A 25,389-nucleotide genomic window follows, 5' to 3' on the forward strand; every position below is an offset into this window, starting at 1 on the left:
AGAGCGACGAAATGAAGCGATCAGTGAGCAGGAGCCGGCGTCTGGCAGCTGCGGTAAGCTGTAACCAGCGTAAACATCGGGTAACCAAGGGAAGACCTTTCCCTGGTTACCCGATGTTTACGCTGGTTACCAGCCTCCGCTCTTGCTGCCAGTGCCGGCTCCTGCACAGTGACATGTGGCTGCAGTACGCATCGGGTAATTAACCCGATGTGTGCTGCAGGAGAGCAAGGAGCCAGCGCTAAGCGCGGCTCCCTGCTCTCTGAACTGTGACATGTAGCTGCAGCACACATCGGGTTAATTAACCCGATGTGTGCTGCAGGAGAGCAAGGAGCCAGCGCTAAGCGCGGCTCCCTGCTCTCTGAACTGTGACATATAGCTGCAGCACACATCGGGTTAATTAACCCGATGTGTGCTGCAGGAGAGCAAGGAGCCAGCGCTAAGCGCGGCTCCCTGCTCTCTGAACATGTAGCACAGCGACCTTATGATCGCTGCTTCTGCTGTGTTTGACAGCTAAGCAGCGATCATAACAGCGACTTACAAGGTCGCTGTTACGTCACCGAAAATGGTGACGTAACAGCGACGTCGTTGTCGCTGTCGTTTAGTGTGACACCAGCTTTAGGTTCAAGTGGTGCCCTTATTCCGCAGTGGCTATCCTTTGGAAGCTGCCCCTAATCTTCCTCACTAAAATACATTTGGGTAGATTAGATCAATAGACAATGGTTCACAATAATCACTTATCTTAAATGTATTCACGGCAGCCTCTCCACATTGTGTTCATTGGTATACAATCATACCCAGGCTTTCCATAGACACCATCCACAAAGATACAAAAGCAATTACTAAGAGGCTAAAATGTAACTTTTAATCCTAATTTTCATAAAAACCTTGATTAGGTATGGGAGTAAGCCAAAGCTCCTCGGTTCGCCGACAAACAAAATCGGACAATAACCATTTGATATTAGTTATGGTAGCCGTGCAAGCCTATAAAGATATATAACAAAATTATCAAAAAAAACCACAACAAAACAAACAAAAATATTGAGTATGACTATTTAACCCAGAAATGGACAGTGGTCCAGTATGTGAGCACACACAAAAAAATAATTAAAAAAAACCCCTCAATGTAAACAACCAAAATACTATATCATGGTCCTATACAAAATAACCCCCAGTATTCCAGGGAATATAGATGAGAAAACAAGAACAATTTCACCCATTCTTTGAAGCTTGAGGTACATCAAAATCTCCTCTGTATGGGTCTTTCCGCTTTCCAACTACCACTGACCCTATAAATCCCTAGGAGAACTAACTTCATCTGTCACCCCAATAGCATCCACCCTGACAAGGGCAGACCACATCTAACCCTCTCTTTGAACCCCTATGACATTCCTAGCCTTGCCCCGACGCGTTTCATCATACTTGAATCATCAGGGGACTCTGGTGTTTCAATAGAGGTAAGAGGTCCTGTGCCCAAGCTCCAAGAAAAAAAAACACTACTTACCTTTATTGAAACACCGGAGTCCCCTGATGGTTCAAGGATGATGAAACGCGTTGGGACAAGGCTAGGAATGTCATAGGGGTTCCATGAGATGGTTAGATGTGGTCTGCCCTTGACAGGGCGGAAGCTATTGGGGTGATAGATGAAGTTAGTCCTCTTAGGGATTTATAGGGTCAGTGGTAGTTTGAAAACGGAAAGACCCATACAGAGGAGACTTTGATGTACCCCAAGCTTCAAAGAATAGGTGATTGTTCTTGTTTTCTCATCTATATTACCTGTGAATACTGTGGGTTCTTTTGTATAGGACCATGATATAGTATTTTGGTTGTTTATATTGAGTTGTGGTTTTTTTTTTATTATTTTTTTGTATATGCTCACATACTGGACCACTGTTCACTTCTGGGTTAAATAGTCATACTCAATATTTTTGTTTGTTTTGTTGCGTTTTTTTGATAATTTTGTTATATATCTTTATAGGCTTGCTCGTCTACCATAACTAATATCATATGGTTATTGTCCAATTTTTTTGTCGGCGAACCGAGCAGCTTTGGGTTACTCAGATACCTAATCTAGGTTTTAATGAAAATTAGGGTTAAAAGTTACATTTTAGCCTCTTAGTAATTGCGTTTGTATCTATTTATATAAGTGGCTTTCCTCTATATTTGAGGACTGCTGTTTGACCATTCACAAAGAGTCCAAAAACTCAACGCATTTCCTCCCACTTACGTATTGGGGTTCAACCGCACATGTGGCAGCATATGTCCCTCCAAGACGGTGCATGTGGCAGACCACATGCACCGTCTTGGAGGGACATATGCTGCCACATGTGCCATTGAACATCGGAATGGCGATTAAGCCTTAACTCCTGATGAACCACAATACATAAGTGGGGGGAAACGAGTCAAATTTTTTGGACTCTTTGTGTTTGGTGTCTATGGAAATCCTGGGTATGATTGTATACCAATTAAAACAATGTGGAGAGGCTGACGTGAATACATGGGGGCACCACTTGAACCTTAGGGTGCATGTAAAATAAGTTATGTCTCCATTGATAGGTAGCGGACAGATTTGCTATAGGGTGCATATAGACTATCTGCCCCGTTATAGACAGACGATACAAAAAATCCATAGTGACTCTTTGGCAAAAGAGTCTTTCATTGTAGCTTCATAGAGTCTAATTTTGTGTTTTGTTTTGCTTGTGTGTATTTACTCACGGTGTGGGATAGTTTTGTGATTTTAAGGTATCTATAATAAAGGAATTGTTTTAGAATTTAATTAAGGTAGATTTGGTGTAAAATAGGAAATAGAAGGAACTTGCAGAGGCTGGAGGGACCCAGCAGGCTTGTTTCTGGGGGAGTTGTTTCTGGCGCATTGTGGACAGGCAGTTACAAAGTCACGTGAATGACACAATCAGCTGAGTAGACTTACGAATGCCCACATGACCAGCCAGGTTGGATTTGTGACCTCAGGGCTGAATTCTCTTCCTAAAAGAAGAAAAAAAGTTCTTACCTAGAGGGATGTCTCTTAAAAGAACAGGAGCCACTTCAACACACATAGCTGGGTTAATGATGTGCTGAGATTCCCCCACAGAATCTGACACATCAAAGGATTTAGACAAGACACTGACTTTAACGTTCTTTTCTGCAGGACAGAATTGCATCCCAAAGTCGAAACAGGCAAAGAAAAGTTCCCATCTAGCTTGATGAGGTTTCAACAGTCGGCTGGTCTGCAGAAGGGTCAAATTCTTATGATCTGTGTATATTATTACCAGAGATCTGGTGCCTTCCAGTACATGTCGCCATTCTTCGAGTGCCATCTTTGTGGCCAGCAATTCATGGTGACCAATGATATAGTTTCACTCAGCTGGTGATAACAACGTAGAAAAGAAACCACAGGCGTCAGACTTTCCCAAAGAGGTCTTTCGCAGCAAAACTGCCTTATCATCAATGGAGAAGACATCAATTTCCATCAGAAACTATTTATAAGGGTTAGACTGATGCAGCATGGGAGTTCTCATGAAGGCCTCCTTCAAGTGTTAGAAGGCCAACACGGCCGACTCAGGCCAGATCTTGGCATTAGCCCCTTTCATAGTTAAGGGATGAGAAGTGCACAGTAAATTGTTTATAAACATTGGTGAACGCCATGAACTACCGGATGGCACACAAGCCTTGAGGACGAACAGCAGACATTTTCTCAGGATCCATTTCAAGACTCCAGCTGGAAACTATGGAGCTGAGGGAAGATAAGGATGAATTTTCAAGAACACATTTGGACAACTTGGCAAACAAATTGCTCTTCCAAAGGTGCTACAGGACCTGAAAATGTCTTTTGTGAGTCGAAAAATCAGGGGTGAAAATCAGGATATTATTCAAATACATGACCATGGAAACTTAGAGGAAATCCAGGAACATGTCGATAATGAACTCCTGAAACACGGAAAGCACATTGCACAAACCAAAACGCATGATGAGATACTTATAGTGACTGTCATGAGTATTAAAGGCCATCTTCCATTTGTCGCCCTTGTGGATCCCGATCAAGTTATAAGCTCCTCTTAGATCCAACATAGTGAACATTTTTGCACATTCAATGCCAAAGGATACTTGCTCTTAATAATGATCTTGTAAAGTTCCTTATAGTCAATACAGGGATGTAGGGACCCATCCTTCTTTGTAGCAAAGAAGAAGCCGGCACCAGAAGGAGAAGAGGATGTATGGATGAATGAATCCCTTAGCTTTTGGATGTATTTCAACTTGGCATAAATCTCTGGTAAGGACAGGGGATATACCCAGCTATGGGGTGGAGATGTGCCACACTGGATATGGGACAATTGTAATGTCTATGGGGTGGAAAGACCTTAGTATTCTTCTCACAAATGACAAATGCAAAGGCTTGATAATGGGTGGGCAGGGAGGACAGGTGTGAAGGCATGGAAAGTGGAGACTTGGGCAGAATTAGCTTGGCAGTTGGTATCACACTACAGTCCCCACTGAAGCAGCTGGCTGGAGGGCCAGTCGTCAACCGGCATGTGTAAACGCAACTGTGCTGTCCCGGAGCAGACCGAGGTGCTCAGATCCGGGATGGTCGTGGCTCAAGGGGTCCGGACCCGGGCTCGGCACTCACTCCGATCTTTGAAACGACATTATTTACAGGGGAGAAGTTTGCGACGCCACCTGCAGGTTGCGGTAATGGGAGTACCGCCGCTGCTGGAAGGAGTACCGGGGCAGATGGTGTGGAGCAGCAAGGTGTCAGTCCGCAGGTAGGGAGGGCCCTGGCCTCTGGGGATTTTGGTGGGATGTCTGGGAGCGCAGGGTGCAGGGGAACCAGGTTACTCACTGTGGGTAGTCATGGTGCAGGATGAGGATTATAAAGCAGACACTCACATTGAAGATAAACCAAAGACTCTGTGCATCACAGTCTCTACAGGGGAGCCCGTCCAGGTGTCCGCTCCCACCGGTGTCACTGGGTAATCTGGATCCGCCTCTGTGCACAAGCCAGTTCTCTGTGTGGATCCCTTGGCTTGAAGCTGTTGGGGCCCCGCTCACCATGATTTTAGTGCTCTTCATGGCTGGAACTTGGGATTTTAGTGGGCTGCGTTACTGGAAAGCCCTATCCCCCATGGTGTGCTGTCGCCTTCAATCACTGAGCTCTTAGGGAAGTTCATAAAGAGTCTCTCCCTCCCAGGTTAATTATCAGGACGGCTGAACCTGCTCCTGACCTAGGGTCCTGTACCCCTTTGTGCTCGGTACCGGTCAGTTCTTTTGGGTTTCTAATGCCGACAGTCTTCCTAGACTATGTCCGTTCCACTCTCTGGTCCCGGACTACTGTCTGCCACCCAACCTCTGTCTAGCTCCCCGGGAGCTACTACTCCCCAGCTCCTCACTCTTTGAGGGCTCTCACTGCTCTGCCTCTTCCTCCCTCCCACCAGTCTGCCTGACCCCTAGGTGGGTGGCCCTATTCCAGCTTAACCAACCCACTGGTGTGTCTGACAGGTCGTGATGTGAGGTGTGATGGGGATTTGTGCTGATGGTAGTGACACTGGTTTCTTAGGAACCTGGAACCATGGGGGGTAGGTCCTGCACCCTGGGTAAGGATTGCAGTATCCTGTGGCACCCTGATATACTCAGGGGCGCCACACAACTATGGAAGACCAAGAATAACAGTTTTTAAGAGTTAATAAGAGTTTATGGATTGTGGTACCATGTAGAAATATTTTTTGTGAATGCAGGGCCTGAATCTGCAACAGGTCTGGCAGCGTGATATATCAAATAGGCTCGGCTCCTCCAGAAGTTGTCCATCAATAGAGTCAATGCCCAAAGATTGATCTAGCTGTTGTGTGGGGAGCTGAAATTTAAGAACAAGGGTCCTGATTGATGAAGATGGCAGTGGATCCAGAGTTTAAATGAGCTGCCACGGAAAGAGACTTCTCTCCCCAGGACAGAGTGACCTCAGGCAATAGTTTCAGACTGCAATATTTCTTGCCTAGAGTCATCTCTACAAATAAACGTAGGTGCTGGAATTTCCTGGCTTTACTGGGCACTGACTAACAAAGTGTCTTTTGCTAGCACAGTACATGCTCTGGTTCTCTCTAATCCTTCACTGTCACTCTTGTACAGAAAGTTTGGCCCACTCCACTTGCATTGGCTCAATAACAGTTGGTGTTGCTTGAGACATCAAGGGGGACTGAAAGATTGGAGCTAGCCTAAGTAGTCTTCTGATGTGGGAACATACTTGAGCTTGTTCCAGAACTTGCTCATAAAAAGGGAGGTCAATCCTAGTAAATAAAACATAGCTAATAAGGTGTGAGAGTTCCCAACGTGACAGTCACAGACCAACTCAGATGTCAGCAAGGCAGAGGTGGGGTACTGCTATGGGCTGGTATTTTTAAAGATGAGCTAGTTGGACCTTTACAGGTTAAAGATGAAATTAAAATCAATTCTGAAACCTACTGCCAGTTTTTTAGAAGACACTTTCTTCAAGAAGTGGTAGAGGAATAAGTCTGAGGAGACAGTATGCTGAGTGGGGATAGAGAAATGTGTGAGGAGACAGTATGGGAATAGGAGAGAGTGTGTGAAAAGAGAGTATGGTGAGAGGGAATAGATATGCAAGGAAGGCAGTATGGGGAGGGGAGAATATAGGGGGTGAACAGTATGAGGAAGCAGAAATGGGTGAGATTATGGTATAGGGAGAGGGGGAGAGTTAAATGTTTGAAGAGACAATATGGGGGAAATGTGTGAGGAGATAGTACTGTGGAAGTGTGTGAAAGGACAGTATGAAGGGAGAAATGTATGATGGGTCAGTTTCAAGGGGGAGTGTGATGGGTAATGAGAGAACAGGATGTACTGAACAAAAATTGAGATGGCACAGTATAAATACTGGGTAGTGGGAGGTGAAGGAGTCAGTATTGAGAGGGGACAGAGTGAGGGGCAGAAATATGCAAGGATACAGCATGGGGTGAGAAAAGTGTGTTGGGGTAACATTGAGGGGAATAATGTCAGAGGACAGTAATGGGGAGAAAATGTGAGGGGGCACAGTATAGAGGCTGAGTAGAGTGGGACGTAAAGAGAGGGAACAATAATTGGGGACAGTGTGACGGCAGAGCATGGAGGAGACAATATGAAGAAGGTTGGGTGTGTGAGGAGTGGGCACAATATAGAACAGGTTGTTCTGCCATATATGGCTGCCTGTTATAGTCATTCATTGCAATTCCTGTTACAACCCCTAGAGGTCACTGTTATTCTATGAAATAATGAGTTTCTCCTTTTAAGCTAAATGTATTCTGGGTAAGAAACGCCCTCTTCTGAGCTGAGAAGAAGCCTGCAGGCATTTTCTCTTTGGATTTGTCAGGAAAGGACCTGCCGACTTGCCTCCCTGTACATTCACCCCTGCCTTGTGTAATCCGGTGAACAAATCAAATTACATGTGTTAGTGATAGAATCTTAGATGGAAGACTGTAGTAAATGTATTGTACATTGTAATCCTACATCTTCGTCCCTGCCTTGTTTGTACAGATAAGATTATCTGTGTTGCAACTGCAGTGACCTTTCACCTACATCCTCATTATAACTGCATCTCATATACTGTTATGCTATGTTAACTCTGTATTAACACTGTACTGACTGTAATCATTTTCTTGTTATAGTTTTTACCCGTATTCAACTGTACCTTGGATATACCATACCGTATACCATATTCACCTGTACCTTGGATATTCCTATATTCACTGTATACTCCACGTATACTGCAATGAAGCTTACGTTACCAGCTAATAAATCAAGGCTACTGAATTTCACAGTCTGTTTATTTGAAATGTGAGCGAGGGTTTAGCTGTATGCCGCATATTCACAGCGTTACGTGAAAAAAAGCAGAACAGAGGTGTCTCAACTTTGGCTGAGTATATGGGCCACACAGAAAATTTTTGAATTTGGAGGGCTGCATTCTTTACAGGACAAAGTGACATTTTTTTAGTAATACCATATTTGTTTTCTCTACACCTTTTTGTAAAATGGGGATTAAATCACGACAATTATACTTACCGAGTTTCCACACAGCTGTTACACTGTTTTCTGGGTCTGCTCATTAAACCATATGAATATTCACTACTTTACCCACTCACCCTTTGTGACAGTGTGTGTAATTGGTTGCCGTCAAACTTCACCCCCACCCTCTATGTTGGTGACTGTAATTGTTTTCCCTCTGACTAGCTGTCTGAGTCCCTGAAGTGGAGTATAAAAATAAATAATTAGAAAAAATGACATGCAGTCCTCTGTATTTTGATACCCAGTGTAGGTAAAGCGGACAGCTTGAGGCTGCATACCCCAGATTTGTGCTTCATCGTGGCTGTGTATCAAAATATGTGGGACCCTACGCGTTTGTTTTTTTCTAATTATTCAAATAAACGATTTTTAAAAAACCGTGGAGTTCCCTCCAAATTTTGATACTCAGCCAAGATAATTCAGATAGAGTAATCATTTAAGTAAAAAGAAATAAACAGAAATCACAGAGAAAAAAAATCTTTATTTAAAAAAAAAAACAAAACAAAAAGAACCCACCCTCTTTTTACAATTTATTAAATACCAAAACATCCCTGCAGGTCCGACGTAATCCACACCATGAATGTCTTCAACAATTCTGGCTTTGCTACATCATAAGGTCGCAGTGCGCAGTCACATTAGAAAATATGATCACTGCGCCTGCAAAGCACACTAATAGAGCTTCAGCTGTGAGAGCGGTGATGTCAGTGACTTCATCTGTGACCTCAGGTGAATTCACCTTTGATGAACTCATTGAACTCAGTGCTGGATTACTGGATTAAGCTATGTGTGCTGTGTATGAGTATCTGGTTGCAGAAATTTCTGCAGCAAATCCACATCTCTTGGCAGTAAAACACAAAAATCACATTTTTGGTGCAATTTTCTGCCAGGAGATGCAGATTTATTGCAGATATTTCTACAGCCAAATACTCAACATGTGCACATAGCCTAATCCGATAATCCGGCATTTAGTTTAATGAGTTCACCTGATATCACAGCTGGAGTACCATGGGAACTGCCAACTGTGACCTTAGGTGAACTCATTGAGCTCAGTGAACTCACCTTAGATAAACTCATTTAACTCAATGACGGTGTAATGACTCAGCATCTGGCCACTTGAGTGTGGGGGGTGAACTATTGTAAATTAGGCCAGACATATCATTCCTTTGTTTGTTAATTCAAGAGAAGTTAGCAAATGTCTTAGGTCAGACTGATTGGAGCCCTATTGTCTGTAAATGTGAATTTCCTCAGCCCTTCTGACTACATATTTCAGAGGAAAATTATGCAGTCGTATTGAACTAGTGACCAATGAGAGAGTAGCCATCTCCAACCAATCCTATAAGACATTCAGGGTTAGAAGGGAATCCAGGGCACTGCTAGACACTATTAATTCACCTGCTTTATAGTCCACCACGCATAGGTATGAGATCGGTGCTGCTCTTGGGTGCACATACAGCCAAAAGACAATAATCCATATGAATTGGAAGAGAAATGGCACTCACCAGGTTGTTGCTGTGCATAAGGTGATTTTTATTCAAACGTGGAGGTTACATGTGTGGAGGCCGGCGGGGAGGGAGCATTCGCCAAGCACGTCAGACGACGGCCGTTTCGCACTTCAAATGTGCTTCACCTGGTCTGAATCCATATGACATCATGTCCGTTTTATCCACATGATAAATGATCCACTGATGTCAAAACAATTAAAATATACTAAAAACAATATATACAAGAATTAATCTATAAAGAGATGGCAACAAATTTAGCAGTTAGATGTTACATATTATAACTGCTAAATTTGTTGCCATCTCTTTATAGATTAATTCTTGTATATATTGTTTTTAGTATAATATGTAACATCTAACTGCTAAATTTGTTTGAATAAAAATCACCTTATGCACAGCAACAATCCTATAAGACCCAATGCCCTGAATTGAGAACTGAGTGGTGTAAAAAGGCCTTACTTCTGTCCCCAGGAGTTATTCTACAGGACCTCAACAAAGGAGCTTCGGGATCACAAAACTGCTTCAAGACTGATTCTATTAGATTTCAGCCAAGGATCCACGGTTCCACCTGAAGGATCACAGAACTGCTCCACTGCTCAAAGCTGAGCCCACAAATTCATGTGGAGAACCCAGGTGGGGTCTACTCAGTTGCCTGGCTACAGATCTTGTGCTCAGTCAGCTTCCTAAGCTTGCCGCTATCTCCTCTCAGTGAGTACACACCAAAAGCAAGGTGCTGCTGGCTGGGATAGTTGGTGCTAAAAGTCCTGAAGTGAAGAAGATTCTAATCCCTGCCTGACCAATGGAAGGGTGAGACTCTGTAGCTTATAACATTTTCTGTTCTTGCTGGGAATGTACAATATGTTTTTGCCTGTTGGTGAACTAAGAAAATCTTACCAATCTGTGGTTCCTTCACCCTGTATTGTCTGAGTAGTGTATTGCCCTCAGGGAAGGAGTAGGTGCTGTTCAGTTGGATGAGCCCTGGTCTGTAAGGTCTTTCTGAAGACAGCCAGGTCAGCGAATGAGAGCACCCAATGACCCTCATGCCTCCACAGCCGGATTACTAGATCAGGCTATCTGTGCATGTTGAGTATTTGGTTGCAAAAATGTCTGAACCAAAGTTGCATCTCCTGGCAGAAAAAAAGCACCAAAATGTAATGCTTTTTTGATGCATTTTTCCACCAAGAGATGCAGATTTGGTGCAAAAATTTTTGGAACCAAATACTCAACGTGTACACATAACCTAATCTTGTAGTGTGTTATTGAGTTCAATTAGTTCATCTAAGGTGAGTTCAATGAATTGCCCTGAGGTGAGTTCACTGAGTTCAATGAGTTCACCTTAGGTGACTTTATATGAGGTCACAGCTGGTGTACCATAGTTTTTTTTAATAAAGGATTTTTCTCTGTTTTGTGTTTATTTCTTTTTAATTGCACAATTAGTAATGGGGGGAAGTCTCACAGACCTCTAGCAATTACTAATCCAGGGCTTCATGACAGTTGGGATTTTTTGGCAAATCAGAACTGTCATTAACCCCTTACATCACCCTGATTGCCACCACTCTCGGCAATCTGCTTGAGCCGGGTAAGCGCCAGAACTGGCACATCTAATGGATGCCTCAATTTTGGGGCGGCTGCAGGCTGCTATTTTTGGGCTGGGGAGCTTCCAAAAACCATGGACCTTCCCAGCCTGAGGATACCAGCCGCCAACTGTCTGCTTTATCTTGGCTGGGTATCAAAATAGGAAGGGAACCCACTTTTTTAAGCCATTTATTTAAATAATTAAAAAAAAAACCACAGTCACTCTTATTTTGATACACAGTCAAGATAAAGCACACAGCTTCGGGCTACAAAATACAAAGGACCACGCATAATTTTTCCAGCTATATATTTATTTGTATACTCCACTTTGGGGACCCAGACAGCTAGTGTGAGTGCAACCAATCACAGATGCTGACACAGAAAGTGGGGGTATAGTCTGACTGCAACAAATCACAGACACTGTCACAGAGGGTGGGCGTAGGAAGAAGTGAAAATTCATAAGGTTTAATGAGTAGGCCTGGAAACAGTGTGACAGCCAAGCAGAAACTCTGTGAGTATAATTGCTCTGCTTTATTCCCCATTTTGCTTCCTTTTGCAGACCCCTAGTCCTTTATCTGGGTGGCCAAACCCCAACAGTAACACAGATCATTTAATTTTCAACTTGCTTAACTGTTCACAATAACAGTAATTTTTATCAGTGGTACCCAAACATTTGCATGCCACTGTATAATGAAGATTGATTAACTTAATGATTGTTCAGTTTAATAAAATTTAATTTGAGTATTAAAATTGTTGGTAGTAAATGTAAAAGCAAATTAGGAAGGGGCCTCAAGATGTCAACTGCCTAGGGGCCTCCACATAGTTTAATCTGGCACTGATGAGCGGGATGGTCCCTCTCCTTTTGAGTCCACAACATATGGCATCCACGGTTTCCATAACTAATTAGATTTTGCCTCAGTCTATGAGATTTAGCCCAAAGAAATGGCAACGTTTCTGGATTATGTTGACATATGGCTTCTTCTTTGCATAATAGAGCTATATTTTGCATTTGTGGATTGCACAGCAAACTGTGTTCACAGACAATGATTTATGGAAGCATTCTTGAGCTCATGTAGTGATTTGTACTGCCGAATCATGCGTGTTTATAATACAGTGCTGCCTGAGTGCACGGAGATCATGAACATCCAATACTAACCATCAGCCTGGTCCCTTAGGCACATGGATTTCTCCAATATATCAGAATCTTTTGATGATATAATGTACTGTAGATTGTGGGATATTCAATGTCTTTACAATTTAACATTCAGGAACATTTTTCTGACATTGTTCCACAATTTTTAGCTGTAGTTATTCACAGATTGATGAACAGCTGACTATCTTTGCTTCTGAGAGACTTTGCCTCTCTAACATGCTTATTTTATACACAGTTAAGTCACTTCAAAATGATATTGAAGCTTCACCATCCAGCTGTTTTTCATTAGCAGCACTTATTTTTCCAGTCATTTGTTATCCCTAACCCAACTTTTTTGAGATGTTATTGCTGTAAATTTTTAAATTAGTTGATTTATTTCTAATTTAATAAATAAAGTCTAACTTTCAATTTCTAATATGGATTCTATGCTCTATTGTGAAAAAAATACAGCTTTTCCAATCATTACATTCTTGTTTTCTTCACATTTTAAACAGTGTCCCAACTTTTTTGTAATTGAGGTTGTATTTTTCCATTATATTTATTATTATTTTGGGATAAGGCTCATTTATGTATACATACATGATACAGATCCTGGTACAGCATTGTGTGGCACAAAGTACAAAGTTCACTATCTCCTGTAGATTGGCTGTGAAGATCCTCGGTATGGAAGAAAAAGTTCCTGCTTGGCTTGAGATGCTGACAAAGCAAACAAACCCAGTTATACAACTTCATCAAATTAATAAGTAGTCATGAGTGAACCCGTGGATAAATCGGGTCCGCAGAACTAGTACGGGAAAATAAAAAGCGGAATCTGCAAGCGAACTTGACTCCGAATTTAACCTTGAACAACAAACCCCATAAAAGTCAATCAGGACGGGACGTTCTGGGCTGTAAAATGGCCGTACTAAGTGTTAGGGGGCTGCAAATGAAAGTTAACACTAGAACTACTGGACTCGTGACACCTATATAGAAATACATGGTGCAAAGTAGTCAAAATGACTACCTCAGTAGTTCTAGTGTTAAATGGCAGTAAGAGCAGGATAGTTACATATACCGTGTTTGCAGGTGTTTCCTGGAGGATCACGCTGCACTCAGACTCTCTTTCGGGCCTGCTAATTAAGGTTCAGGAATATTCACTGCTTCCCCCGCTCACCCTATGTGCCAGTGTCTGTGATTTATTGCAGACTGCTATACACGCCTCACCCTGTGTCCACATCTATGATTGGCTGCAGTTAGTTTACTGTACAGTAGTGTAAAAATAAATAAATAAAACATTGAAAAAAAAAAGATGTACGGTAGGCTCCCACCATGTTTTGATAGCCAGCGTGGGTAAAACCACAGCGGCAGACTGTAGGCCCCACCTGTGAGCTTTACCATGGCTAGATATCATAGATATATAATAGAGGGGAAAAAAGATGTAGCGTCCCCCCATTTTTTATATCCAGCCACGGTAAAGCAGACAGATTGTGGCTGGTATTATCAGTGTAGGAAGCGCCATGGTCATTGGCCCCCCCAGCCTAAAAATCCCAGCCCGCAGCTTCACAGACTTGTCGCATCCATTACATGCGACAATTCTGGCCTTTTCCCAGCTCATTCCGATTGCCCTGGTGCAGTGGCAATCAGAGTAATATAAAGGGTGAATGACAGCTGTGATTACTACCATGTAACTTCCATTTGTAGCTTATGTCATTTTATTTGATTTGCCTAGTCAATCACAGTCATGCCAATACTTGGCATGGCTGAGATCGCTCCAGAAGTGCCCACAGCCTCAAAGTTAACTAATTGGCTGCTCTGCAACCTTTCAATAAACTTTATTTGCGTCACAAACCAGACCAGGAACTGGACGTACAGTCAAAAGTCTTTAAAGCTGCTGGGTCTCTGGAGTCCCACAAATCTCAAGGTGTATGATAATCTAGAGGCTTGCAGTTGTGCATAAATCTACTGTTTGGGTACCCTGAACAGTGCTCACAAGCAGAAATGGTTGCAGTGGGCTTAAACATACATAAAGACTAATGCGGGCGTCACACGAGACGATCTATCGTGCGATGCATCATCAGGGTCACGGTTTTCGTGACGCACATCCGGCATCATTCACGACGTCGTCTCGTGTGACACCTACGTGCGATCGCAAATCGGTAAAAAATCGTCGATCGTGTACTCGTCACTTATTTTTAAAAAATCGTTTATTCTTAATAGCGCAGGTTGTTCATCGTTCCCGTGGCATCACAGGTCGCTCTGTGTGACACCACGGGAACGATGAACACAGCTTACCTGCGTCCCGTGGCACCCGCCGGCTATGCGGAAGGAAGGAGGTGGGTGGGATGTTTACGTCCCGCTCATCTCCGCCCCTCCGCTTTTATTGGCCGGCGGCGGTGGGACGTTGCTGTGATGCCGAATGTCCCTACCCCTTCAGGAAGAGGATGTTCGCCGCCCACAGCAAGGACGCTCACCAGGTAAGAACGTATGACGGCGGTTTAACGACTTTGTGCAACACGGGCAGCGATTTGCCCGTGACACACAAACGACGGGAGCGGGTACGATCGCTCGTGCAATCGCACGATAGATCGTACCGTGTGAAGCCCGCTTAATTTTAAAACAGTCTTCTGCACTGATGAATGCCATGCAACCCTGGATGGTCCAGATGGATGGAGTAGTGAATGTTTGGTGGATGGACACTATGTTCCAACAAAGCTACAACTTCAGCAAGGAATTGATGAAGTCATGTTTTGGACCAGAATCATGGGGAGAAAGCTGGTAGGCTCTTTTAGGGTATGTTCACACCGGGCGTTTTTGGTAAGTTTTTGCTGCGTTTGTTAGCTGCAGATTTGCCTTGGTTTTATGAAAATCCATGCTAATAAAAAGCTGCTTTTTACAGTACCAGCAAAGTCTACAAGATTTCAGAAATCTCATGCACACACACACACACACACACACACACACACACAAACACCTGCAGATTTTTTCCTGACTGTTTTGTCAAATACCTGCGTTTTTGCTGCAGATTTCAAAGAATGAGCATGTCAATTCTTTTCAACGTTTTTGCAACATTTTTTCATTGATACAATCCATTTTGTAGAAAAAACGCACCAAAAACACCACTAAAAAACGCACCATAAACGCAGATGACTTAGAGGAGATTTCCTGCCACAAGATCAGGTTTTGCTCAGGAAAAAAAACTTACCAAAAAAGCCCTGTGTGAACACAGCCTTAGGGTGCCTGCTTGTATGAAAATGACCGTGGCAAAGTAAATAGAGTTTCTGACTGACCACTTTGTTCCATGGTTCAAAAAGAAATGTGCCAGCCATAGCAAAATCATCTTTATGCATGACAATGCATACTTCTGAGTAATTGGCTGCTATATTCATAAGAGTAGAGAAACCTATTTTGTGACCACCAGCCTCCCATGGCCTCAATCTTATGGCGAACCTTTGGAGTATCCTCAAGCAAACACTCTATGAGAATGAGAGACAGTTCAAATCACATCAGCTCTGGGATACTATACTGATGTCCTGCCAAGAAATTCAAGAAACTATCCAGAAACTCACAATTTCAATGGATGCAGGAATTGTGAAGGTGATATTAAAGAAGGGGTCCTATGTTAACATGTAACTTAGCTTGTTAGGATGCTTTTGATTGGAAAAGCTTTTGATTTCAGTAAATATGACCTTTTAATGTTAGAAATTTAAGAAATGACCATTTTCAGTTTTTTAGAACCTATAAAATGTTTGGAAACTCTATTGTGCATAATAATTTGTAACACTGCATTTTGAGGTTTTTATTTTAATTTTATAAAAAAGTAGGTAATTTGGAGGCTTGTCCAATAAATTTGATTCAAACTCTAATGGATGATGCAGCTAGTGTTAAGGCCCCGTCACACACAGAGATAAATCTTTGGCAGATCTGTGGTTGCAGTGAAATCATGGACATATTGTTCCATTTGTACACAGCCACAAACCTGGCACTGATTGTCCACAATTTCACTGCAACCACAGATCTGCCACAGATTTATCTCTGTGTGACAGGGCCTTTAGAGTGGGAGCAACTGCTGTGTAAGCATGATGTACCGTCAACATTTCCTCTGCATTAGAGCATACTACCGAAGAAGAAGCTGTAGTGAGCTAGTGATGCATGTCTTGGAGTGTTCCCAGAATTGCTGGTAATGTCTAGGAGCTGAGACAGAGGATCACCTTCTCTTTTCGGGCATTACCAGACTTTGGAACCAGCAAGACAGGTAAGTATAGCCTTGCAGCAGCGAAGCTCTGTTAAGATGCTTGCTCACATTGCCATGTCCACGTTATATACCCACAAACCTATTCTTGCCTAAGCAGTGCTTTACATTTTTACATGCTCTTTTTGAGGACTGACCACAAGTTCTGAATGGAATTGCGATCTGTGGAGTTTCCTGGCCACAGAATCAAAATTCAAAGTTTAGTTAACAGAGCCACTTAGTTATCAATTTTGCCTTGTGACATGGTCTTTATCATGCTGAAATAAATATTGTTAATCACCAATTTGCTCCTTCATCATTAGAACATGTTGCTCTTGGAGGATGTTTAGAAGCCAAGTTTTATTAATCAGCAAAAATAACTTTACCCTAGTCCTCTGCAATCTAATCCATGTACTTCTTTGAGAATATCAGTCTGTCCTTCAAGGTTTTCTTGAAATGGAGAGAAGTGGCTTCTTCGGTGCCTTTCATAATACCAGGCCAGCCTCCAAGGATATTTACTAAACTGTGAGTGCAGATTCACTGACATCAGCATTCTGCCATTTCTGAGAAATTTCTGCATTGATATTGAACTGATCTTGTAGCTGAATCCTCTTTAAGAGATTATCCTTGCATTTGTTGGATATTCTTGAGAGCCCTGAAACATTTTTCTCAGCTACTGAACCTGTCTTTTCAGTTATTGATTTGATAAGTACTTCAATTAAGGGCAATCTTACAAGCAGCAATGTCCTTGCTTGTAAAGCACTTATAACGCAAAGCAATGATGAATGTAAGTGTTTCATTGAAAGTAACCATGGTTAACAGAAGAATCGAGTGATTACAAACACAAGTCCCTTTCTAAAACAACTAGTCTGCTCTTATAATTCATTTAGCAGGACAAAATTATATCAGATGCCTACTTCTCGTTAATATTTTCTCCTATGCTAACAAGAAGATTACAGAAATTGTGTAAGCAGGTCATTTTGTGGCAGTGATGAAAATTAATGGAAATGGGGTTTTGGGGATCATAGCGCAAGGAATGACTTTGCAGTTTTTTGCAATTCATCTGATCTCTCTTCATGACCTACCATCCTCTGAGGGAAAAACTGTTATTTGGGTGATAGTCAACAGGTTCAGCAAACACTGTTGTTTTAGCCCTCTGTCTGGATTACCTTACTCTGAAACCTTAAGTATAGACACAGGTATGAAAATTGCCTTCCTTTAATTTTGCTTAAAATATTTCCTGAAACTTGGTCCACAGATACTTCTCCTTGTTTTGATGGCGCTTTCACAAACTGCTTCATCATTCCAAGCTTAATGTGGAGAGGTGGCAGAAAAACTTTAGTGGGATCAACTAACCTTTCTGCAACTATGTTCTTGAGTCCAGGTTGCAAAGATGTTCTCATTGGTAAACTTTTTGGCTCCTGTGATGAGTCCTATCCTCACTATCCCATTCACACAAAAAGCATGGGAACTTCACGCATCCTCCTTGCTGCCCAAGGAGCAAAGAGAGAACTTTCAGATCACCACATATTGAACATACTTGATCCTTGTAGTTTCTTGAAAATAAAGTCTAAATTCTCAAAGCTTTCCTTCAAGTGCATAGGATGCCCTACAGGCACTAAAGCAGGGGTGCTACCATTGTGCAGTAGAACAGCTTTCAGATTGTTTTTTGATGAATCATTAAAGAGAATATTATTTTTTTTAACAAACCAGGAACATCACTGCAATACACTAGAGCACTGTCTTGAGAAAAGTATGGAATTAATTATTTTTCTCTGCTTCTGTACCATGAAAAACAAGTACAAGTTGCTAGCAGGTTCTTATCCTTTAGTCAAAGGGGTCACAGTATGGTGCAAGAAAAAGCCTAACAGTCAGTATTTGTGAAAAAAACTGTACATGATGGAATTTTTTTGAATTTTTTTACTGTGTTCAGCAATCAAAAGCAATGATATCTTAATTTTACCTTTGCAAACTTGTGCTGTTAATTGAACACATTGTGTGTTTACATGGTGTTCTAGAAAATATAGTTTCCGACAGAGGGACTCCATTGCTTTTAAAATTCTGGAGGACATTTTGTAACAAGATAAATGTAGAATTGTCCTTCTCATCTGCTTTCCACTCAGAGACCAATGGTCAGACTGAAGGTGCAAGCCAGCCACTTGACCAATTTCTTCGGTCTTATAACTCTGACCATCAGTCAGACTGGGTGGAATATGTCCCTTTAGCTGAATTCACTGTAAACAATAAGTATCAAAATCTCTTAAGACCTCTCCGTTTTTCTCCAATTTTGGGTATAACCCTCATTTGGTGTCCTTTTCGGCCACTGAATTGGACACCCCTGAGGCCAGTAAATCTGTAGACAAATTAAACATTATCTCGTCTGAAATCAAATAAAAACCTGAGAAGGGCAGAGGGCAGACAGTCATCCTTGGATAATAAAAGACATACTCATGGACCAAGGTTTGGGGTGCAGAATTAGGTGTGGTTATCTACAAAAAATATTAAACTTAAGGATCCCTCCACTAAACTAGGACCTAAATTCATTGGTCCATATGAAATAACTGAGGTGATCAATCCTGTGGCCTTCCTCTTGAAGCTTCCCCCTTCCTTTCAAATACTCAATGTGTTCCATAAATCCCTACGTAAAGTTAACTGCTTACCTGTTCTTCCTGTTAGGAATCTTCCTCCCTGGTCTTGGTTAAAGGTAAAACTTTTACATTTACAGATAGTGAAAGAGTCCCTACAATACCTGGTGCATTGCAAAGGTTATGAGCCAGAATAGAGATCTTGAGTTCCAACTGGCGATATTAATGTTAACACCTTAACCCTAGAACGCATACCTGGGGCCTCGCAGGCCTGCTAGGTCATTTGTTTTCTATGGTAGATTGAATTGCTTGCGCGTTCTAGGGTTATTCAGACGATTTAATCAATATGTCTGAGCTGGTAGGTAATTAGCTCCTGCTGGGGCCATGGGTGGCTCTCCCTTCTATATAAACCCCAGCAGACTGATACTAGCTTCCAGTTATTGGTGTTGGTGTGTGTGTGTGTGTGTGTGTGTGTGTGTGTGTGTGTGTGTGTAGCTAGCATTGGATTCTCTGACCTGCTCTGACTTGATCCCTTTTTCTGTTTTGTTTTTCACATGTACTTATCCCAACTTGAATTCTGACTACCCGCTTGCCTCACAATTTTGTCCTTGACACTACTTCTCGGCTTTGTGCATGCTTGGTAAGCATTCCTGCCTCTGGTTCAAATTTCCAGATGGCAGCTCTTTCATGGTAGCAATCAGTTGGACCCCCTTGTAAAACCAGATACCTGTGTAGGGATTAAAAGATGTCAGGCTTTCTCTGGAATCTGCCTGATGGAGTGGCTTGTGCCAAGTCTATCCGAGGTACCCTTTTTTTAGGCTATGGCCTCAGACAGACATGACACAAGGGAACGTCTGGTTTGATCCCACAGAATAACTGTGACACAAAATATTAATACAGTAAATGCTGGCTATGATAGACAGGTGCAAGATTATACAGTGCATCACAGATTGCCTCATGGAGCCACAGACTGGTCAGAAAGCCCATGCTGACCTTGTCTACAACTAAAAGCATCTAAGATGGGCAAGTGAATATCAGAACTAGACACTGGAGCAATGGAACATGGCCTTGCATGATAAACTGTATTTTATTTTACTTCATTATCATAGCTGGGCACATATACATAACTTAACTGGGGAATAGATGGCACCAAGTTGGTGTGAAGGCAAGCAGGCACAGGCTATGTGATGGTCTAGTCAACTGTAAATGGAAACTGTATATGAATGTCTGGCAGCTCTAAAAAGGGTTTCCATGGACTGACTTTGCTCAAGTCACTCCACTTAAAATGTCCCAGGAAAACCTTAGCATTCATTCTTTAACTTCTGTTAAAGTATCGGGACTTAAAGCAAGATCCCCTGAGTTATAGCCACAAAGTGGCTGCTGGCCAGTGGAGCAAGATGGCTGCACTTAGTCATCATTACACAGTGAGCACACTGTGATCAGGCTCTGGCATATTGATTGACATCTTGCAGCATGTATACAGAGAAGACTGTCAATAAATGTGCTGGGAAGTGATAACAGCCACGCTCAACGTACCGTGCTGCTGAATGGAAGATAGAAACTTAGTTTCCTCCCTGTAGCCGCTGCTTAAATAGCTGTCTGAGCTGAAAATCTATTGGGAACAGTTAGTCACATTTAGCATTAATGACATAATTAATGTTACGAGTTTATTTTATATAGAATATTGTAAGGTTTATTTATTGATATGAATAATAGCTTTACACAATCTGCATTTATATACTAGTTCTTTATATGCCACATACTAGAAACAAGCATTCAAGAAACAAAACATAATTTGTCTGGCCTTTAGAATGAATTATAAATACCTTAATTTAGCTTTAAATTCTTTTCCTTGTTTGAAGTTGCCAAAATATTTAGAATATGGAAACTTGTGTAGAAGTAAGGAACATATAGAGAGTTAAATACCTACAAAAGTAATACTAATTGGTAAAACAAAATACTACTGCCTTATCACTCCTTAAAGTTAGGTTTATTATTAGAATACTGAACAGTGGACATATATTACATAGATTAAGAACCACTGGGGCAATAGAACAAACAGAAACCTACTGGTTAAAAGCCCATACAACAATCACATGTCAATGTTATGCCAGTGGTGCAAAATGATGAAGCTAGTGAAATTAAGACCAGTAAACTGTGATGAACATGATACCATCCAACACAAGGAAAGTTAATGGAAGCTGTGAGCTCTGTGTACTGTAAAAGTTTTCCGATGTGTCGGTATTCACCAGATATAATTGGACTCAGGAGGAACATGCCTGTCTTCAGTCCTTTTAGGTGAAGGTGTGTGCTGTCTGTTTTTGGTGCCTGTTGGCCTCATGGCATTCATAACATTGGCTCCATACCCTGAAACAATAAGAGTTCAGGAAAACATAAATTAGAAAAAACCTTTCGGCATTATTCATATTTTCGATTTTTTTATTGTTTGCAAATATAAGATATTATATATATAAGATATATATATAAGATATATCGATATTAACGGGACTATTTAGTGTTATAAATAAAGCTTCAACGTTCAATATTAAAAGATGTGAAACTTTGTAATATACCATACTTTTGTTTCAATTTCTCACATTTTTTAATATCTGTTTGTTGTCAGTAGGTAAGGACATTTATCATTTACATTTAAAACATCTGATACAGCTGAAAGCTTGTCCTGATTAAGTCATGTTGAAAAAGCCATGTGTTTTGTTCCGGAGCTCTTTATATGAAACCCTGATATTAACTCCTTCAGCCCCGGGGCACTTTCCGTTTTTGCATTTTTGTTTTTTGCTCCCCTTCTTCCGAGAGCCGTAACTTTTTTATTTTTCCGTCAATCTTGCCATATGAGGGCTTGTTTTTTGCAGGACAAGTTGTAATTTTAAATGAAACCATAAGTTTTACCATATGGTGTACTGGAAAACAGAAAAAAAATTCCAAGTGGGGAAAAACTGCAAAAAAAGTGTGATGGCACAATAGTTTTTGGGATGTTTTATTCACTGTGTTCACTATATGGTAAAACTGATGTGTGGGTATGATGCCTCAGGTCGGTGCGAGTTTGTAGACCCCAAACATGTATAGGTTTACTTGTATCTAAGGGGTTAAAAAAAATTCTGAATTTTGTCCAATAAAAGTGGCGTACGTTTTGCGCCATTTTCCGAAACCCGTAGCGTTCTCATTTTTTGGGATCTATGGCTCAGTGATGACTTATTTTTTGCGTCTCGAGCTGACATTTCTAATGGTACCATTTTTGCGCAGATGCTACGTTTTGATTGACTGTAATTGCATTTTACGTAAAACTTGCGGCGACCAAAAAACGTAATTTTGGCGTTTGGAATTTTTTTGCCACTACGCCGTTTACCAATCAGATTAATTGATTTTATATTTTGATAGATTGGGCATTCTGAACGCGGCGATACCAAATATGTGTATATTTTTTTTTAACACTTTAATTTTCAATGGGGGGGGAAGGGGGTTGATTTGAACTTTTAGGTTTTTTTTTTTTTTTATTTTTTAAAACTTTTTTTTTAACTTTTTTTTTATTTCACTAGTCCCCCTAGGGGGCTATAGCGATCAGCAATCCGATCGCTATTATCTATCTGCTGATCACAGCTATACAGCTGTAAACAGCAGATTTAGTCACTTTTGTTTTCACCCTGCTCCCGGCCGGGTGAAAACGAAAGTAAAACGTCATAGCTGCAGGCGTCATCACATGACCCTGTGCTACGATGGCAACCCCCGAAAGTCACGTGATCACTCACGTGATTTCCGGTGGGGGCGGCGGTAAGTAAAAAACATGGCCGCGCGCATATACATCTCGCTGCCAGAATTTGGCAGCAAGATGTAAGGGGTTAATGTTCCGGGTGGAATGCGATTCCACTCGGAACATGTAGGCACACATGTCAGCTGTTGATAACAGCTGATATGTGCGCCGATCCCCTCCGCCTGCCCGCGGCAGGGGGCGGGGCTTAACGGGACACGCTCCATGACGGATATATCCGTCCATGGTCTTGAAGGGGTTAATTAAATGGAAAAATAGCCTAATAAGTGATACATCACTGGCATCAGGGTATCAGCCTCTACATCATGCTGCTCTCGTATTACATATAATGTGTTCAGAATAAAAACCTTTGTTAAAATACAAACAAAACAAAAAATACAACTGTGATCCACAATCAGGAAACTGAAAGAGATAATACAAGATCTCACTGATTGAATATCAGCAAATAAATCTCTCTTCCCTAAAGCTTACAAGAAAAAAGAAAATCTATACATATACATAAACAAACATACAGTGCCTACAAGTAGTATTCAACCCCCTGCAGATTTAGCAGGTTTACACATTCGGAATTAACTTGGCATTGTGACATTTGGACTGTAGATCAGCCTGGAAGTGTGAAATGCACTGCAGCAAAAAAGAATGTTATTTCTTTTTTTTTTTTTTTTTTTAAATTGTGAAAAGTTTATTCAGAGGGTCATTTATTATTCAACCCCTCAAACCACAAGAATTCTGTTTGGTTCCCCTAAAGTATTAAGAAGTATTTCAGGCACAAAGAACAATGAGCTTCACATGTTTGGATTAATTATCTCTTTTTCCAGCCTTTTCTGACTAATTAAGACCCTCCCCAAACCTGTGAACAGCACTCATACTTGGTCAACATGGGAAAGACAAAGGAGCATTCCAAGGCCATCAGAGACAAGATCGTGGAGGGTCACAAGGCTGGCAAGGGGTACAAAACGCTTTCCAAGGAGTTGGGCCTACCTGTCTCCACTGTTGGGAGCATCATCCGGAAGTGGAAGGCTTATGGAACTACTGTTAGCCTTCCACTGCCTGGACAGCCTTTGAAAGTTTCCACCCGTGCTGAGGCCAGGCTTGTCCGAAGAGTCAAGGCTAACCCAAGGACAACAAGGAAGGAGCTTCGGGAAGATCTCATGGCAGTGGGGACATTGGTTTCAGTCAATACCATAAGTAACGTACTCCACCGCAATGGTCTCCGTTCCAGACGAGCCCGTAAGGTACCTTTACTTTCAAAGCGTCATGTCAAGGCTCGTCTACAGTTTGCTCATGATCACTTGGAGGACTCTGAGACAGACTGGTTCAAGGTTCTCTGGTCTGATGAGACCAAGATCGAGATCTTTGGTGCCAACCACACACGTGACGTTTGGAGACTGGATGGCACTGCATACGACCCCAAGAATACCATCCCTACAATCAAGCATGGTGGTGGCAGCATCATGCTGTGGGGCTGTTTCTCAGCCAAGGGGCCTGGCCATCTGGTCCGCATCCATGGGAAGATGGATATTACGGCCTACCTGGAGATTTTGGCCAAGAACCTCCGCTCCTCCATCAAGGATCTTAAGATAGGTCGTCATTTCATCTTCCAACAAGACAACGACCCAAAGCACACAGCCAAGAAAACCAAGGCCTGAATCAAGAGGGAAAAAATCAAGGTGTTGCAGTGGCCTAGTCAGTCTCCTGACCTTAACCCAATTGAAAACTTGTGGAAGGAGCTCAAGATTAAAGTCCACATGAGACACCCAAAGAACCTAGATAACTTGGAGAAGATCTGCATGGAGGAGTGGGCCAAGATAACTCCAGAGACCTGTGCCGGCCTGATCAGGTCTTTTAAAAGACGATTATTAGCTGTAATTGCAAACAAGGGTTATTCCACAAAATATTAAACCTAGGGGTTGAATAATAACTGACCCACACTTTTATGTTGAAAATTTATTAAAATTTAACTGAGCAACATAACTTGTTGGTTTGTAAGATTTATGCATCTGTTAATAAATCCTGCTCTTGTTTGAAGTTTGCAGGCTCTAACTTATTTGCATCTTATCAAACCTGCTAAATCTGCAGGGGGTTGAATATTACTTGTAGGCACTGTATAAACCTAGTAGCTCTAGTTCAGTCCTAGAAGGCTTTCCCTTCGTTGCAGCAGAGGTTGGCACCCTAAACTATAATATGGCGCTCCCACATAACGATGGCTGCCCTTACAAGAAACCTTAAGTATTATCCACCTCAACAACACAATAACATCAATGTAATATGTGCATTAGAGTCAAAGAAATACTTAGCTTGTATAGACTGAGGAGCCCCCTTATACTCATAGGATGCCATGCCGGGGTCTAGGAAATGACTGGATAGGGACTCCTGAGCTTACCCTGAACACAGAGGTACACTAGATGGTAGTAAGGTCTGGGCTCCTAGCATGTCCCTGTCTTTTAGGGAAAAGATATTTATTTGCTAATATACATTCGGTGAGAGCTTTTATTATCTTTTTAGATCTTTTTTTTGTGTGTCACAGTTGTAATTTTTTCATATGGCGTGTG

At 41.8% G+C, this 25,389-nt stretch overlaps 1 protein-coding gene across 1 annotated transcript in view; it reads right to left on the reverse strand.

The window, feature by feature from the left end:
- Positions 1–20,725: 20,725 nt before the first annotated feature.
- The window catches only part of WIF1 (Wnt inhibitory factor 1), a 227,450-nt gene continuing 222,786 nt past the window's right edge, over positions 20,726–25,389 (reverse strand). Inside the window, exon 10 of the mRNA XM_075342460.1 lies at positions 20,726–21,420. Coding sequence (XP_075198575.1) covers positions 21,299–21,420 — 122 coding nt within the window. The 3' untranslated portion in view covers positions 20,726–21,298. The remainder of the gene's footprint in view (positions 21,421–25,389) is intronic.

The sequence above is a fragment of the Anomaloglossus baeobatrachus genome, chromosome 4 (genome assembly GCF_048569485.1).
Source record: "Anomaloglossus baeobatrachus isolate aAnoBae1 chromosome 4, aAnoBae1.hap1, whole genome shotgun sequence".
In the NCBI taxonomy this organism is placed as follows: domain Eukaryota; kingdom Metazoa; phylum Chordata; class Amphibia; order Anura; family Aromobatidae; genus Anomaloglossus; species Anomaloglossus baeobatrachus.